Source organism: Lampetra fluviatilis, chromosome 64 (genome assembly GCF_964198595.1).
Source record: "Lampetra fluviatilis chromosome 64, kcLamFluv1.1, whole genome shotgun sequence".
Taxonomy (NCBI): Eukaryota; Metazoa; Chordata; class Hyperoartia; order Petromyzontiformes; family Petromyzontidae; genus Lampetra; species Lampetra fluviatilis.
The window spans coordinates 558,679-577,816 of record NC_136338.1 but is presented as its reverse complement, the minus strand read 5'-3'; the positions used below and the strand labels follow the sequence as shown (position 1 = coordinate 577,816).

General features: G+C 51.2%; 1 protein-coding gene across 3 annotated transcripts; it reads right to left on the bottom strand.

Moving 5' to 3' along the window:
- Nucleotides 1-1,250: 1,250 nt before the first annotated feature.
- On the bottom strand, nt 1,251-16,757 carry DNAI7 (dynein axonemal intermediate chain 7). Of its 3 annotated transcripts, XM_078882307.1 has the most exons (15): nt 16,691-16,757; nt 15,055-15,148; nt 13,628-13,719; nt 13,154-13,258; nt 12,066-12,203; nt 10,481-10,627; nt 9,785-9,888; nt 9,182-9,575; nt 8,191-8,293; nt 6,550-6,695; nt 5,361-5,577; nt 4,092-4,306; nt 3,259-3,432; nt 2,380-2,493; nt 1,251-1,646 (listed from the first exon to the last, which is right to left on the bottom strand). In XM_078882307.1, exons 1-15 carry the CDS (start codon nt 16,691-16,693, stop codon nt 1,371-1,373), a joined length of 2,322 nt encoding a protein of 773 aa, XP_078738433.1. In that variant the 5' UTR covers nt 16,694-16,757; the 3' UTR covers nt 1,251-1,370. The 3 variants fall into 3 exon arrangements, with proteins under 3 accessions (XP_078738433.1, XP_078738432.1, XP_078738434.1); XM_078882306.1 differs by lacking the exon at nt 16,691-16,757 and having other exon boundaries at nt 15,055-15,249; XM_078882308.1 differs by lacking the exons at nt 12,066-12,203; nt 16,691-16,757 and having other exon boundaries at nt 15,055-15,249.
- Nucleotides 16,758-19,138: the final 2,381 nt, after the last annotated feature.

The following is a 19,138-nucleotide window of genomic DNA, read 5'->3' as shown; positions in this document are numbered from 1 at the left end:
AGACGTTGCTCCTCACCACAGAGAGCCGATGTGACACGACCGCCGAAACTCTACGATAGCTGGCACCAAACTGTGCCACACGCCCTCCCGCGTGGCCTTGTGGGAGCCTCAGCACCGATAAAGTTTTTGTTTTTAGATTTGAAGCTTTCGTGACTGCAAGGATTCATACTCTTTGATTTTTTCGGTAAAGTCACGTAGGTAAAAAAATAAAATAAATTAAAACTAAATTAAATCACGGCGTTTCGGAGGCAACACAAGCTTCCGTCGTCAGGTGGAACCGTTACAGCCAAAATCACTGTATTAAGTTATGATGACGTATATGAAAAACAACTTAAAATATAATACATGTACGTCATCGGAACGGAAAAGGGTTGATGACATCCAAAGCGTTAACGCAAAGCGAGTGGGGATCGGGCAGGATGCGTCACGGCCAGAAGGGACGAAGATGATAGCCAATGGTCAAGAGTGAGAAACGGAGTGGCAGCCAAGGAATGGAACGCGTCCGAGAGGACGGCTACCGTGGAGATGAAGCGATGAAATCGGCTCTCGTGCAGGTGGTGGGTGGATTGTTACGTCGCAGAATCATGGCTGCTGCTGCTGCTGCCGACGATGATGACGACGATAATGATGACCACAGGGGTCGTCGGTAACTACAAACGATAACCGTTGACTCCCCACGGGGACTGCAGAGCTCGGGCGATTGTAGGTGCCGCTGCCTTCCCGCTCATCTGTGGTTCCTCCACGCACCTCTGAGGTATCCCCTCTCTTCGAGAGCGAGTTCACTATGGTTTTATTATACCAGGTAAGGCCCCACACTGAACTATACTATCTGTGATAGCCAGGTCACTGGCTCTAGCGAAGTGGCTTATGTGGAAATCTATAACAGCAGCCAGATACTCTGAAAACGTGATGTTGATTCTAAATGTTCACTACCTTGCCTGGTATGCAGGAGGTCGTGGGTTCGATCACGACCCTGATTCCTTTATATTTTGAGTTTGCATGTCCATCTCCCTGTGGTCGTGTGGATTTTTCTCCGGGTCCTCCGGTTTTGTCCCCTCTGCGTTCAGAATCAATGTCACGCGTTCAGAGTATTTTGCTGCTGTAAATTTCGAGATGATGAGCCACCACTTGGCTGAGCTATCATTCGTGATAGCCAGGTCGCTTCTGAAAAAGAGCTCATATAGCTCAGTGGACCCTTCCCTGGTAAAATACAAAATAGTTAAATTAGTTAAGCTTACCACAAGCAAATATATATTTAAAACACATCGTGTGTGTGCGTGTGGCTTTAATTGTTGTTGAGGACAATGAGCCAGCCGGGGCAAACCACCCCACCGGGGGAATCGGAACCGGCGCCGCGCGAGCGTCGGCCACTAGCAGTAGGAGAGGACCCTGGTGGAGGCAAGCAGCTGGCGCAGGGTGGACGTCAGCGCCGGCGCGGCCGTGGCGGCGGCTCGCATTTCCGCGGGAGTGGAGTCGCGCGCGGCCAGCAGCGCGTGGCACAGCGTTGAGTGAAGCTCGGCGCCATCGGGAAGCTCGTCGGTGAAGGCCGGAGCCGACTCGGACATCCGCAGCCGGCACGACCGCTCGGCCGTCACCAGCAGCAGGCCCCAGGCGTCGCCGCCGGCGGCCTCCTCGCCCTCGCGCACCTGCAGCCCAAAACAAACCAGAAAATGCGATCAAAATGATATGTTATAAATAATTATCGTGATAACCTAAAACTATTAAACGAAAAACTAATTTTTATTTTATCAGCTAAGGCCCCACTGAGCTATGTACCTCTTTTTCTATCACAAATGAGAGCTCAACGAAGTGGCTCATCATCATCACCGTGTAGAAATGTATAGCAGTAACCAAATACTGTAAACGCATGATGTTCATGCTAAATGTGGAGGGGAAAAACCGGAGGACCTGGAGAAAAATCCACGGAACCCTGGGGAGACAGAGACACGCAAACTCCAAATATACAGCAGGCGTCATCAGGGCCGGGATCGAACCTACGACCTCCATATCAGGCGAGGTAGTTAACCCTTTCCCATTCCGATGACGTATGTGTACATCAAAACGAAATCAGAAGTAAAAAAAAACTCAGGACCAAGGCTCCCACAAGGCCGTGCGTGAGGCGTGTCACAGTTTGGCAGCAGCAGCTATCGTAGAGTGCGGGCGTGTCGCTGGAGTTCTCCACGGTGAGTACAATGTCTTAAAAAACAACAGCGATATTACGCCGCTCTAAATACATTTAACGACGAGCCGCTTGCGAGTTCCGGGATTCGGCGGTGAACGGGACACCCTCACCATGCGACTCGCAGAAGACGTCTCGGATCGGGAAAGGGTTAAAAACCGTCTCCTAGCCACCGTGGATGTGTGCAGTGCACGTGTCACCTGCATGACGAGCTGGTGAACACCCCGGGTCGCATTCCATCGGCTCCAGGAGAAGGAGAAGTTTGACACCAGCAGGGCCATCTGCTCGTAGGCCCTGCTCTCTGCCTGCGCGTCCTGGTGGTGTTAGAATCAGAATATAGGTTTTTGGGTCAGATCGCGTTATTTATAACACTAAACTATCAGCTATTTTTTATTTTACCGGGTAAGGCCCACTGAGTTACATAGCACTTGTTCAGAAGCGACCTGGCCACCAAAAATGATAGCCCAATGAAATGGCTTATCACCATGTGGAAATTTATACCAGCCAATTACTCTAAACACACATTGATTCCAATTGTGGAGGGAAAAACCGGAGGATCCAGAGAAACATACACACGACCACGGGGAGAACATGCAAACTACAAATATATTGGCGTCAGAGTCGGGATGAAACCCACTACCCCTGTATGCCAGCTGAGGTGGTTCACATCTCGCCACCGTGGTACCCATTTGTGTGTATGTATGTTGAACTATTTCGCAACGTACATAGTCAACCCTGCTAATTGGAGGTGTGGGGGAAGGACAGCAAACCAAGCACAAAAAGCAGTCCTAAAGAAATGTGTTTTCAATCTAGACTTAAAAGTACAAAGCTCCCGGTGGCTTTCTAATATCGGAAGGAAGAGTGTTCCAGACGGCCACAGAAGCGCCTCTAAAAGAGCGCGATGCGGTGACCATCGTTCAATGGCTCGCCAAAAGCCGCTTCTGCTGCTGCGAGGATGACCGGAGTTCGAGTGATGATGGTTTAACGCTCCTTGACGAGCTCAAGCAGCGAGGTATATCAGTTAATTTGTGGCGAGCGCTTTGTTGTTGTTGTGTGTGACGAGCCGCGCCCGTGCGCACCTTTACGTTGACGGCCACGTATTTGTCCGAGTGTGCTCCGGGGAAGACGTTGAGGCCGTGTCGTCGCAGGGTGTCGCGCAGCCTGGCAGGACTCATCCACACGCCGCGCAGAGACGACAGGGTCTTGCTCTCGCCCCCCTCCTCCGGCAGCTCGCACAGACGGCATTCGCCCGGCTGATACCACAACAGACAAAGATCCATCCCCGTGTAGCCTTTATCGGACTGTTGGGGTTGATCGTGCTGCTAAAACTAAACAAACATCTGTTATATTAAACTAAGCAATTTTATATTACCAAATAAGGCCCACTCAGCTGTGTAGCTCTTTGTCAGAAGCCACCTGGCCACACAAATGATAGCAGCTCAACGAAGTGGCTTATCATCAAGTGGAAATTTCTAGCAGCCAAATACTCTTAACACGTGATATGGATTCTAAATGTGGAGGGAAAAATCGGAGGACCTGGAAAAAATCCACGAGACGACAGGGAGAGAGACACGCAAACTCCAAATGTACAGGAATCAGGGTCGTGATTGACCCCACGACCTCCTGCATACCAGGCAGGGTAGTGAACATCTCCTAGCCACCGTGGCACCACGAGGGTGGTCTGTCCCCCGGCCCATCTCTGTCACTTGTGAATCCAACCCCGATCTGCTAGAATAGCAAACTCCAAATATACAACAGATACCGTCATGGTCGCGATCCAATCCATGATCTGCTGCACACCAGACGAGGGCGATAACATCTTCTAGCCAGCCCCCCGCGGCATCCCAAAAACAAAAAAAACACACCGCCGACGAACGTTGCCGCTCAGCGATTTTGCCCAGCGGCGACGAACCCGAATCTCGAACTCGACGTCGACGAAGGCGGCCATGACGGTGAACAAGACGCGCTGGGGCCCCTTCGAGCGAAGCTCCCAGCCGTGGTAGGGCATGTTCACGTGGGCGTCCGCCAGGAGGCACACAGGCCCCGCTGTCGCCAGCCGGAAGGCCACCTTCCTCGTGGCCTCGTCGTACGTCACGTCGCTCACGTCGTCCGTCCGCCAGCGCTGTCCTGTGGCGGCGGAGAAGGTGGATGTGAGGTGGGGGGGGAGCGCCGCGGCTGACGAGATGTTAACTACCTCGCCTGGTATGCTGGAGGTCGTGGGTTCGATCCCGATGCTGATGCCTGCTGCTGTATATTTGGAGTTTGTGTGTCTCTCATCATCATCACGGTGGCTAGGAGATGTTAACTACCTCGCTTGGTATGCTGGAGGTCGTGGGTTCGAGCCCGACCCCGATGCCTGCTGCTGCATATTTGGAGTTTGTGTGTCTCTCTCATCATCATCATCACGGTGGCTAGGAGATGTTAACTACCTCGCCTGGTATGCTGGTGGTCGTGGGTTCGATCCCGACGCTGATGCCTGCTGCTGCTGTATATTTGGAGTTTGCGTCTTTCTCTCCCTGTGGTCGTGCGGAGTTTTCTCCGGACCCTCCGGTTTTTCCCACCACATTTAGAATCAACGTCACGTCTTCGTCGAGCTATGTGGCCACGTCGCTTCTAAAATAACTATATCACTCAGTGGGCCTTATCTGGTAAAATAACACAAAGTATAGTTTTAGTATTTATATTTATTTTCAAATTACCGAAGTGGGTAAAGCCGCGTGGCAACATCGCCCGCTGCTGTGAAACTCCTGCCGACGGTGTACTTTTGCAATTTGTACTCCCTACTTTATTTATATATTTTAAGTAATTTGCTTATCTTTCCCTACACTTTGCATTCCTTTCAGGTTTTTTGTTGTTTGGTTTGTCGTTGTAACTTTCTGACCCCCAGAGGTCCAGTAAGGAGGGGGGCCCTTACCGCACCTCTGTTGTAAAAAAATCTTCGCAGCTCATGGGCTTTCTCCAGGATAAACAAATAAAGATGCTGATTTACTTTTACATTTTAGTGATTTGCTTACTGTTCCTCTACGTGGCATTCCTATCGGTGTCTTTGTACTGTTTGAATGCAGCAGTGGGGCCAGCCAGGAGGAGGCAGTACAGCAACAATGTGGACATCTCTCGGATTTCTCCCGGATAAACAGAGACTGTGATTCCGATTCCGCTGTGTCTCCGCTCGCTCACTCACTCTGCGGGTCCCAGCGGGCGACCTGCGGAGCCTCAAACACCACGAGCGAGGGCGGCACGGCCACCGTGACCCCCAGCGGGGGGTCACGCGGCTCCCCCTCCGCCTCGTGCTCCTCGCCGGCCCCCCGGGAATCACCCGCCGAGGGGGCCCCCCTTTGCGTGGCCGCGTCGCCGCCGCGGTAGGGGTACGACCGCAGGCCCCCCTCCTCCTCGAGCTCCTGCCGCAAACATCACGAGACCCCGACCCCGTCAAGGAACGCAAACCACCATCAAGCAAAATCCGGTCGGCCTTCTGATATTAGGAAGCCACTGGAGCTATGCACTTTTAAATCATCATCTAGATTAAAAACTCATTTCTTTATAACTGCTTTTGGTGTTTAGTTTTTTGTGCTTCCTTCGCACCTCCAATTAGGACGGATGGCTACATACGGAGCGAATGAAATTAAACATACGCACGTACGCATACATACATACCCCCACCCCCCCAACGCACGCACGCTTGCACGCAGGTCCCACCCCAGAGATGACGGCATTACGAGTGCACCACAACACAGGTGCCAATTCAAAATGCGGGCGGTGGTGGCGGTGATGGTGGTGATAGGGGGAGAGGTAGTGTAGTGGTTAGCACGCTGTGCTACGAACCTGGCGACCTGAGTTCGATTCCCGCTCACAGTCAACATCAGTGACGATTATCTGAACCGGTCCTGGGCCTCCCCTAGGTCGACTCAGCTATTAGGGAGACAAAGGCGGCTGGGCGTGGTGCTGGCCACCCACCCCCTCGTGTGCCGTTCTGGCCTTCAGAGGTGCTCGCTAACAACACTTGCCCCAACAGTATGTTAAGGCTACACGGGGGATCTTTGTTTGATGGTGGTGGTGGCGGTGATCGTGATGGTGGTGGAGGTGGCTACGCTGCTGCTGCGCATGGCTGCCTGCAGCGATCCAGCTCTGTGTGTGGAGGCAGCAACAGCGAGTGTTGGTGGATCACTGCACAGATGTCGCAAAACCCCCTTCCCTAAGCCGTGGGTTGCCGTTGAGGACTCGCCGTGCCACTGGCTCTGCCAGGAGAAGACGGTACGGCAAAGTGTGGACTGGTCTCCAGCTGTTCCTACGGCAACATTCCACTTGCAGCGTTGCCGTGTAGACCTGCAGCGTTGCCGCGTTCACCTGCGAGCGTTGCCGCGTTCACTCGCCTGCGTGATGGTCCAGCCACTGATGAACGTGGGCTGCGGAGGCAGCTCCAGCAGATCCACGTAGAGGACTCCGCCGAGAGGCAACTGCTGCCTCAGGTCCACCTCGTCGCTCCCCATCGTCCCGTCATGCTGCTGCACCGGCAGCTCTGAGGCCGGAGACAACGTTCAGACAACGTTCAGACAACGTTCAGACAACGTTCATCGTCAGGGGTCAATGGCAGAGCGGCAGCGCGGTGCCTCGCAGCACGACACGCATTGCTTCGATGCCTGAACTCGGGTGCGCTTCTATATGGTCTTCCCCCGTGTTGTGCAGAATGTGAGTCTGTGAGTGAGTGGCGTTTGGATGTTCTCCCCGTGGTCGCATGGATTCTTCTCCGGGTCCTTCAGTTTTTCCCCTCCACATTTAGAATCAATGCGTGTTTAGAGTATTTGGATGCTGCTATACATTTCCACGTGATAAGCCATTTCGTTTTGTTATCTGCAGTTGTTCTCCCCTCCTTTTTGAAATCCACTTTGAATTCTGGGTTTTGTTTGACGATTTTTTTTTATAAAAGTAAATTATTGCTGAGAAAAGTAAATGGGCTTGGGCAGGGCACATGACATCATGGCCGAGTTCGGATGACGGCCGATGGTGCAGACTAACGGCGGGAGCGGCAGCCAACAAACGAAACGCGCCCGAGAGAAGTCATCCTCCGCGGAGATGGAGCGACGAAATCATCCACAAACGTGATCATCGCGTGACCGCGATGGGGAGCGATGGCGCGGAGAGAGAGGGAGGGCCTTCATTCAGCAGCGGATGGATTCTAGCTGTGGGCGCTGATGACGATGGTGATCAATCAGAATATCTATACTGGAGGAGGAATCCGATGAGCTATAAAGATTATTTTCACAGATGTCCAGTCGGGGCACGGGGTCAGAACGTTACAGCAACAAACAATACAAAACCACGGTAGGGAGTGAAAAGTATAGGAAAGGTAAACAAATTATGAAAAAACATTATACAAGTAAAACTAAATTATGTTTGTCTTACCATGTAACTATTAGCTTCGTTTTCACAAGTGACCTGGCCACAAATGATATCTAGTTTGTCATGGGGAAATTTATACCAGAAAGCGACCAATATTTAAGAGTTTTTTTGGGTTAGATCGCGTAAATATGTGTTGTTAAACCCGCCACCACTCGACACAGCCAATTAGTAAGGTTTGTCACGTAAACAAAACGTGGCAATTTGTTACTAGTGCAGCACACCGATGTGTTGGAGAGTAAACCCACAACATTTACAATTCCAGTATGACGTTTCGCCAGAAATTACAACTCGCATCATCAGGCGGCGACCAGATTTGTGGTAAAAACCTCCAGTTTCGTTCTTAAATAGATGGATACATGTGATGCCTCTATTATGGATTATAGCAGCAAAGAAATCTACATTATTTTAATGCGTAACGTTGATTCTAAATGTGGAGGGAAAAACCGGAGGACTCGGAGAAAAAATCCACGCGACCGCGGGGAGAGAGAGAGACACGCAAACTACAAATAATCCAGCAGGCGTCAAGGTCGGGATCAATCGCCCGACCTCCTGCATACCAGGCGAGGCAGTTAACATCTTGGTGTAGGCCTGCTCAGGGCGTAAGCGCGGCTCACCTGGTGGTGCAGCTCGGTCCGTCTCCACCACGGTGATCTCCGTCTCCTCCTCTGTCCCAGCAACCTTCTCATCGTCCGCCTGTGATGAGGTGCTCATTGGACTCTGCGCACAAGAGGCCGAAGGAGCGCGCTTCACGTTAAGTTTGATCGACATCGGATGTTTCGGTACGCAGGAGCTCGTGGGTTTGATCCCGACCCTGACGCCTGCTGTATATTTGGAGCTTGCGTCTTTCCCTCTCTCCCTGTGGTCATGTGGATTTTTCTCCGGGCCCTCTTGTTTTTACCACTACATTTAGAATACACATTATGCGTTTAGAGTATTTGGCTGCTATAAATTTCCACTCAATAATCCACTTCTTTGAGCTATCATTTGTGATAGCCAGGTCTCTGAAAAAAGAGCCATATCGCTCAGTGGGCCTTACCTGGTAAAATAGAAAATCGTTTAATACTTAAATAATTTACGCGTGCAAAGTGGCGCATTTCATTCGTAGATCCCACCAAAGCGCCGCCGTGTATGGAAAGCAGGGAAATAAACAAAACCTGCTGGGTACACGGCCAGAACTAGCAGGCAAAGGGCAGTTAACCCACTCACCCACCCACTCACCCACTCGCTCACCCACTCGCTCACCCACCCACCCACTCACCCACCCACTCACCCACCCACCCACTCACCCACTCACCCACCCACTCACCAACCCACCCACTCACCCACCCACCCACCCACTCACCCACCCACCCACTCACCCACCCACTCACCCACCCTCTCACCCACTCACCAACTCACCCTCTCACCCACTCACCCACTCACCCACCCACCCACTCACCCACTCACCCACCGACTCACCCACCCACTCACCCACCCACCCACCCACTCACCCACCCACCCACCCACTCACCCACCCACTCACCCACTCGCTCAGAACCAGGGTAAACGGCTGGAACTAGGGGGGGGGTTAAATCCCTCCCTCCCACCGCCACCGCCTCCTCTCACCTTGCGCCTCTCAATTTGCGCCGCACCTTCCTCTGCCTGCGCGTTCGGCTCCTCCGCTCCGCCGCCGCCGCCGCCACCGCCACCAACGGCAGCCTCCCCTTCCTCCTTCCCCTCCTGCTCGGCTGCCTCCTCCTCCCGCCGCTCCTTCTCCGGCGGCGCCGCCGTTGCGTCTCCCGTCTGCGGTCTCGCGTCCGATCGTTCAGCCGGATCGGCGGCTGGTCCGGCGGGAACGCCATCCGTCGTCGTCGTTGCGGGCGTGAGGTCGGAGGTGGCGCAGAGGTGGGTGAGGTGGTCGTAGCGGGTCCACAGGATGCGCACGGCGACCGGGCAAGCGGCCAGCGGCTTGGGCAGCTCGAAGCCCGCGCCCCGATCCGCAAATTCGTAGCCTTTAAACCTGCGCAGGTGGTTGGCGGACAACGTGGCAGGAGGAATGTCCGTGAATTGTAACTGTAATAAAAACAATGACTTCATTTCATTAAAAATTATGGTGACAACCCGGTTTCACGTCGGGGATGCGTTCCTGTATGCCACCCAGTGTGCCACACGGTGTGCCACCCAGTGTGCCACCCAGTGTGCCACCCAGTGTGCCACCCGGTGTGCCACCTCGGGTTCTTGTTGAGGTTGGCCCACAGCATGAGGGTCATGAAGGGGCTCTCCACCACCGTCTGGAGGTTTCCTGTCTCGAGGTCGGCGTCCTTGCTTGCACACTGGCACCCGGCACACACAAAGATTCCCCGTACAGTCTCAACAGACTGTTGGGTCAAGTGCTGTTTATGACAGACACCTATGAAGGCCGGCATGGCACACGAGGGATTGAGTGGCCAGCACCACACCCTTGTCTCCCCAATGACAATGTTTACACACTGCAGCAGATACTCATTTGAGGCCGAGTCAACCTAGGGTAGGCCCGGGACTGGTTTGATAATCGTCACTGATGTTGATTGTGAGCGAGAATCGAACCCGGGTCGCAGGGTTCGTCGTGCAGCATGCTAACCGCTACACTACCGCCATCACCACCACCACCATCATCACCAATACCCAGCGCCATTCGCCACAAAGTGACGGTGACATCATCACGGTGCCTGTGCCTAGGCCAGGTGCACTTTGAGGCCACGTGATGTGTCGAAGCCTCGCTGGTAGAAGTAAAAAATGGGACAGACCCAGGTGCCATGGGTCGACTGATTGAGATGACTGGCAGATGCACCAGCTGTGACCCCGACTGTGCCAACACCACCACCACCATCACCACGTGCACCAGCGTAGCTGGATAGACCCCATTCCGAGCCATCAACCAATCACCTTCAGCAGGTCATGGGTGACCTGGTCCAGCTTTCTGGCGATGATCTCCTGCAGCTGCAGGATGGAGTGGCGATGCCGGGACACGGTCTGCACATTGAGAACTCCGTCCGGCGTGTCAGCCAGAACAAACTCCAGCTCCTCAATCAGCTGCACACACCACGAAGGCAAAGATCCAGCATGTAGCCTCTATAAAACAGACTGCACCCAACAGCACGTCGCCCTCCATGCAGAATCACGGAGCAGCAGGGTGCGCACGGACTGACGCGAATTGTATCCCCGTACCCGCTCAACACCGTGGGACAGAAAACAGGTGAGAGGGAGCGACAAGGACAAATATCCCCCATATAGCCTTAACAGGTAATTGGGCAAAGTTCCCTTCTCGAGCAGCTATGAAGGCTGACACGGCGCACCTCTACGGGGGACCCATATGAGGGGCGTGGGTGACCGACGCAACGCCCAGCTGCTTTTGTCTCCCCAGTGCTGACGTTGAGGAGCATAAACCATCATCACGGGAACTCCGCCAGTCATCCTCGCAGCAGCAGCAGCGGCTTCTGGCCATCGAACAAAGACGGTCGCCGTATCGCAGCGCGTTCAGATGCGCTTTTACGGCCGTCTGGAACGCTCTTCCGTCCGATATCAGGAAGCGACTAGGGTCTATGCACTTTTAAATCATCATCTATATTGAAGAATCTTTTCTTTAGAACTGCTTTTGTGTGTTTAGTTTGTTGTGCTTCCTCCGCACCTCCAATTAGCACGGATGTCTACATGCGGTGCAAAAGAAGTTCAACATACATACGAAATATCACCTGCAAATCACTCAATTACATTTAACATCGCCCCCCTACTGCAAAAACTTGGCAGGAACCCTCCTGAAAACGAGTCTTGAGACTAAGCGAGGCTTTCCTGTGTAGAAAAAAAACGAGTGAGAAAAAAATTATAATAATAAACTAAGCTAAACAACTCTTTTTCACAAATGACAGCTCAAAGAAGTGGCTTATCATCATAATCGTGTGGAAATTGATGGCAGCAGCCAAAAGCTTTCAACGTGTGATGTTGATTATAAATGTCGGAGGGAAAAACCGGAGCACCCGGAGAGAAATCCACGCGACCACGGGGAGAGAGAGAACAAGCAAACTCCAAATAGACAGCAGGTGTCAGGATCGGGATCGAACCCACGCCCTCCTGCATACCAGGTTAGGTAGTTAACATCTTGCCACGGCGGCACCCCAATAATAAACACGTATGTGTGTGTATACAGATGCAGAGCGGTGGTTGTGTTGGTGCCGTGGGTTCGCGCCCTCACGTCCAGCGCTGTGCTACACTCCCGTAGCATCGTGGCGACGTCAAGCGGGGGCTTATCGTCATGCGTAAATGTATAGCGGTAGGCACATACTCTAGATGCACGTTGATTCTAAATGTGGAGAGAAAAACCGGAGGAACCGGATAAAAATCCACAACCAGGGTCAGGATCGAACCCCCGCACGCCTGTGTACCAGGCGAGGTCGTTAACATCTCACCACCGTGACGCCACGGTGGTGACATACAGAGCGGTGGTTGTGTTGGTGCCGTGGGTTCGCGCCCTCACGTCCAGCGCTGTGCTGCACTGCTGCAGCGCCGTGGCGACGTCACGTGGGGCACTCTCGACCCAGAGGCTCAGGAAGGTGTTGATCTCCTTCGCCTCGCTCGGGTCCGGGGTGCCGTCGCAACGCATGTAGCGCTCCCACTGCGAGTGGCGCGAGAGGGTGCGGACTCAGAGCAGCAGCAGCAGCAAGTTATCTGTGTGTATGTTGAACGTCTTTCGCACCGTATGTAGCCAACCGTGCTCATCGGCGGTGCGGGGGAATGACAACAAAATTAAACGCAAAAATCAGTTCTAAAGAAATTAGTTTGCAATCGAGATTATTCAAGCGTGCATAGCTCCACTGGCTTCCTAACACGATGAAGCTTAGCACGTTTGGCTTGCCACAAATGAACCACAATACCTTGATGATCTCGTCAAGGAGCATAAACCATCATCATGCGAACTCTGGTCATCCTCACAGTGGCCTTTGGCTAACCTTCCGAGCCATGCACTTTTAAATCATCATCAAGATAGACAAGCTCATTATTTCTAAGTGCTTTTTGTGTTTAGTTTGTTGTCCTACCCCCGCATCTCCAATTTGCACGGTTGGCTACCCACGGTGCCAAAGAATTTCAACATCCACACATACATACAAACAATACAACAAACGATAGGAGTGCAAAGTAGAGGTAAAGGTAAGGAAATCACTAAAAAACTAACCCGTAAAAACAAAGTTTTTCACTATAAATCCTTTATATGCGTGGCGGCTAGAGTCCTCTCGTCCTCTGGCTTGAGATGGCTGCCACCTATGGGGCAGATGATTGCCTGCCACCATTAAGCAATTGGTAATTAAATATAATTTATTTTTTCCTAAAAAGTGTAAAATTTAGGAAAAAAATTTTCACGAAAATAAATTGTCACGCACAACGAGTCTGTGTGCAAAATGTCAGCTCGATTGGATCACGGGAAGTGGGTTAAAAAACGACCGAAAGATTTGCACGGTCGTAAGCGCGCAAGCAAGTGAACTTAATATAAAGGATTTAAAAATAAATGAGCACTCGTCAGCTCTGCAGGGAACGCGAGCCTCTGGAGAGTCGCCGTGTAGCCATCACCTGAGCGCTGGCTCTCTGCTGGCTCTCCGCCTGCGCCGTGCTGAGCCGCACGGCCTGCAGGGCCTCGCTCAGCTCCGCCAGTTCACCATCACGGCGCTCGCGCTCCTGGACGCACACAAACACGGTCACCTTGCTCTTACGTAACTTTTTGTAATTTTAGCGTCACCTTTTTTAACTTTTGCGAACCTTTATTGTGTTTTTGCGTGATATGTCTTCACTTTAGCGTAAGTTGTTTGTACTTGCGCTTAATTTTGGCGAAACTTTTTTTTACTTTTGCGTAACTTTCTTTTCTCTTTCCCCCGTCTTGAAATGTTTTGTCCATTTCTGCTCACCCCCAACCACCGCCTACCTCTCCACTCCCATCGTGGCCAAACGTGATCTGGACTTTTTATCTTGGCACCGCGTCACGAGACGGAGTGTCCAGGTCATCGGGGGTCCGTGCCAACCACGGAGATCACCATGTGGCTGGGTTACCTTGGCCTCCAGCCGCTCCCTCTCCTCCACCTCCAGCCGCTCCTTCTCCTGCCTCTCCGCCTCCTCCTGCTCCTTGCGTATGCGGGCCTCCTCTGCACAACGACAAAAGACAAAGATCCCCCGTGTAGCCTCAACAGACTGTTGGGGCAAGTACCGTTAGCGAGTAGCAGCACCTATGAAGGTCGGCGCGGTACACGAAGAGGGTGGGTGGCCAGCACCACGCCCGGCAACTTTGTCTCCCTTGCGGCAATATTACACACCACACCAGGTACGCGTTTGAGGGTGAGTTAACCTAGAGGGGGAGGACCAGGATCGGTTCAGATAATCGTCACTGGTGTTGGCTGTGAGTGGGAAGCGAACTTGGGGCTCCAGGTTCGTAGCGGAGCGTGCTAACCGCTGCGCTCACCTCTCCACTGCACAACGACACACGCCGACAGACACACAACAACAACAACCAATGGTGGTGGTGATGAAGATGTGAGAGTCGAGTGCGAGGCTGTAGTGGTGGCTTGGCTCTGGCTCGAGTGAGCCGGCTCAAAGAGCCACGCTTAACTTCTGAGCCAGCTCCGACCAGTGCACGGTTCCCAGGCATGCTCAGGGATTTTCCCCCACGAACAGAGCCTCAGTCGAGCCGCACTTTTGGAAGCAAGTGAGTGGCTCAAGGTTGGATTATAAGAGGCCAGATACAACGATAAACTATTTTTTTTATTTTACCAGGTAAGGCCCACTTGAGCTTTATAGCTCTTTTTCAGAAGCGACTTGCCCAAAATCAGAATATGCAAACTGCAGGAGGAATCCGATTAACTATAGAGCTCTTTTTCAAAGATGTCCAGTAGGGAGCACGGGTCAGAACGTTAAAACAAGAAACACAAACACGATGGGGGCGCAATAAATGATAGCTCAACGAAGTGGCACATCATGTGGACATTTATAGCAGCAGCCAAATACTCTAAACGCGTGATGTTGATTCTGAATGTGGAGGGAAAAAACGGGAGGACCCGGAAAAAAAATCCACGCGACCACTGGGAGAGAGAGAGAGACACGAAAACTCCAAATATAGAGCGAGCATCGTCAGAGTCGGGATCGAACCCACGTCCTCCTGTATACCAGGCGAGGTAGTTAACATCTCCTAGCCACCATGATGATGATGACAGAGAGAGAGAGAGAGACAAACTCCAAATATACAGCAGCAGCAGGCATCGTCATGGTCGGGATCGAGCCCACGACCTCCTGCGTACCAGGCGAGGGAGTTAACATCTCCTGGCCACCGTGATGATGATGACAGAGAGAGAGAGAGACGCAAACTCCAAATATACAGCAGCAGCAGGCATCGTTAGGGTCGGGATCGAGCCCATGACCTCCTGCGTACCAGGTGAGAGAGTTAACATCTCCTGCCCACCGTGGCGCAATGCTGGAAGACAACAAACCTTCCTCCTGCCTCCTGCGTTCCTCCTCCTTCTGCTTGTCCACCTTTCCCGACCGCCTCTTGCCGCTGGCGACGACGCTGCGGCTCCTGGCCGACTGCTCACGGCGAAAACACGACAGAGACATGCGGCGCTTAACGATATTCATTCATTTTATGTTTTTATATTTGTTGGTGATTTGGTCACCTTTTCAACATACGTTGCTCTCCCATCGCTTGTTTGTATGTACACGTGTTGAACTTCTTTAGAACCGTACGTGGCCAACCGTATGTTGTGGAGGAAAAAAACCGGAGGAGGATCGGAGACAAATCCAAGCCACCACGTGGAGAGAGAGAGAGACATGAAGACTCCAAATATACAGGAGCAGCAGGCGTCGTCAGGGTCGGGATCGACCCCACGACCTCCTGTATACCAGGCGAGGTAGTCAACATCTACCACGACCTCCTGTAGACCAGGCGAGGTAGTCAACATCTACCACGACCTCCTGTAGACCAGGCGAAGTAGCCAACATCTACCACAACCTCCTATAGACCAGGCGAGGTAGTCAACATCTACCACGACCTCCTGTAGACCAGGCGAGGTCGTCAACATCTACCACGACCTCCTGTAGACCAGGCGAGGTAGTCGTCTACCACGACCTCCTGTAGACCAGGCGAGGTAGTCGACATCTACCACGACCTCCTGTAGACCAGGCTAGGTAGTCAACATCTACCACGACCTCCTGTTGACCAGGCGAGGTAGTCAACATCTACCACGACCTCCTTTAGACCAGGCGAGGTAGTTAACATCTACCACGACCTCCTGTAGACCAGGCGAGGTAGTCAACATCTACCACGACCTCCTGTATACCAGGCGAGGTAGTCAACATCTACCACGACCTCCTGTAGACCAGGCGAGGTAGTCAACATCTACCACGACCTCCTGTAGACCAGGCGAGGTAGTCAACATCTACCACGACCTCCTGTAGACCAGGTGAGGTAGTTAACATCTACCACGACCTCCTGTAGACCAGGCGAGGTAGTCAACATCTACCACGACCTCCTGTAGACCAGGCGAGGTAGTCAACATCTACCACGACCTCCTGTAGACCAGGTGAGGTAGTTAACATCTACCACGACCTCCTGTAGACCAGGCGAGGTGGTCAACATCTACCACGACCTCCTGTAGACCAGGCGAGGTAGTCAACATCTTGGCACTGCCGCTATGAGTTGCCACACGATCACGATGATACATTACCTCGTCGAGCTATCATTTGTGGCCAAGGTCGTCACAGAAACACATTTATATAACTCAGTGGGCCTTACCTGGTCAAATACAAATACAATGTTTTTAGTTCGCTCGAGGCGAGAGAATCTGAGAGGAAATGTTCCGTCCAACAAGCGGCAGCGTGAGGTGGGGTAAAGTGTGGGTATCTCTCCCACACTCCAACAGAGACGCGAGTGGCCAGGCGTGGAAGAGTAGGCCTATGTCTGTCTCTCTAGAGGGGGTGGAGGGGGTCCCTTCTCCTAGCACGGGCGTGAGCCTGCACTTGCACGGTATGCGCCTTTAACCAGATTCAACACGAAGCAAGCCCTGTTAAAACTTGTAACGTTATACGCGTAAAGGAAAGTTATAAAAGTTAACATTAATGAGAACTGACCATTGTACAGTGAATCTCAAGTCAACACGGCCCTCCGTGTTGAAGCCAAGCGCCGCGTCGCCATATCAACCGGGGGGCGGGGCGGGGGCGGGGCAAGGGGCGGGGCGATGGGCGGGGTGGGGTCGAGACGCCTTCTCATTGGTCGAGAGCTCCTGCGGGGCTTACTGACCACGCCCACTGGGCACCGTTATAGGCCCCGCCCACAGAGCGATGACGCTACTTAGATGCCCCGCCCATTAGAGTGGAGGATGATTTCATATTCTCAGGTTTTTTCGGTAAAGTCACGTAGGTAAAACATTAAAAGTAATGAAAGTAAAATAAAACAAAAATAAAAATAAAATTCACGACGTTTCGGAGGCAACACAAGTCTCCGTCATCAGGTGGGACCGTCACAGCCAGATTAGCTGCATCAAGTGAAGCAATGATTCAAAATGTAATCCCTTATAAACAAGTTGAAGGGGGGGAGGAGAGGGGGGGGGAGTTCATCAGAATGTGGTAGCCAATGAATGGAACGTATCGGGAGGGAGGGGGGTGGGAGGGGGAGGGAGCCAACAAAACATTTGGCGACGGCTTGGACGCGGCTGTTGGCGTGCGCAGCAGCCGCGTCCACCCCCCTCCCTCCCGATACGTTCCATTCATTGGCTACCACATTCTGATGAACTCCCCCCCCTCTCCTCCCCCCCCTTCAACTTGCTTATAAGGGATTACATCTTGAATCATTGCTTCACTTGATGCAGCTAATCTGGCTGTGACGGTCCCACCTGATGACGGAGACTTGTGTTGCCTCCGAAACGTCGTGAATTTTATTTTTATTTTTGTTTTGTTTTATTTTACTTTCATTACTTTTAATGTTTTACCTACGTGACTTTACCGAAAAAACCTGAGAATATGAATCATTGCAGTCACGAAAGCTTCAAATCTAGGATGATTTCAGTTTATTTCATTTCATGTTAAATTTCGATTTAAAGCTTTCGTGACTGCAGGGATTCATCTTCTTGGTTCTTTCGGTAAAGTCACGTAGAATGGAAATAATAAAATAATATTTTTTTCATTATGTTTTATTTTTATTATTTTTCTTAATTTATTATTTTCATTCTACGTGACTTTACCGAAAGAACCAGGAAGAAAATAAAACCAAGAAGAAAATAAAACATAATAAAATAATTTTATTATGTTTTATTTTTATTACTTTATTATTTCCATTCTACGTGACTTTACCGAAAGAACCAAGAAGATTCATTTCATGTATTAAGTATAGCCCTGTGAGCCATTCGGCTCTTGAATCGGGTGCAGCCGCAACAAACAAAAGACAAAAACATGAACAATAAAACATCTTAAAGTGACTATCTGACCAAGTGCAAACAGAAAATCCAGGAAAAAACAGCAAAATATTGCAGAAAAGGCACCGTACACCAACGCTGTGTGCAAAAATCCCAGTGGGATGCAAGTCAAACAACAACAACCACAAGACAACTTAGATTAAGGCCATCATTTTAATTCCGTACCACAACAAACAAACATGGCCAAACCAAAAAACTTTTCGAAATCACCAAAATAAAGCCATAAAAGCAATGAAACAGCGATCATAGGAACTGTGACCGAATTTTCACAATAAACGACGTGAACAACATGTACCACCAAACCCTGCAGTCACAGCTGGCTGCGTGAGTCACTCCACAACAGCAGGAGCATCAGTCGGAGTGTAAAAAATGTTCAATGCACCTTTAAGATCAGCGCACTAAATCAAAACACAGGTCATACTGTTCAGCGGTCATCCGGAGCGAAACCTTTTATTTGAGGCCACTGAATAGCTGTGGCAGCTCAATAGCAGTGGCAGCTATATAAAAGGTACAGGAGCAGAGCTGCGTATTGCTAATTCGCATTTAATACTTGATCATATATAACTAAATTTCGATTTAAAGCTTTCGTGACTGCAAAAAAAATATATAAAACATGCTTCAAATCGCTTTAAACTATTGTCATTGCAGTGCGTATTTAATGTGGCGCTGCACTCTGAGAAAACATTTATTAAAAGTCTATTTAATTAAATAGAACGTGTTGCGTCTATATTTATTTAAAGTTGCACATTTTGATGTGACGTCACATTTCTCACCCCCCCCCCTCGTCACACATCGTCACAAATGTCTGACCCCCCCTCCTAGGTGGGTGACGTCATTTATGGACGGCCCCTTAACACCTCCCGTTTGATTGCCAGAAAGCGTTAACACCTATTCTTATTTTTCATACAAAAGTGGGTTGCGATTCATTCTGGGGTCAAAATAATCATGCATGTTGTACTTTAGGGTGCGAATCAAAGTGTGTGCATTGGAAACTTGTTTCTGCCAAACCGCCCCCGCCTGAATTAGAGCAGCACCCAATCCTCTGTTTAAACACAGCGCAGTTGAATATTATTTGTTTAACTACGACAGTGGATTTAAAGAGTTCACC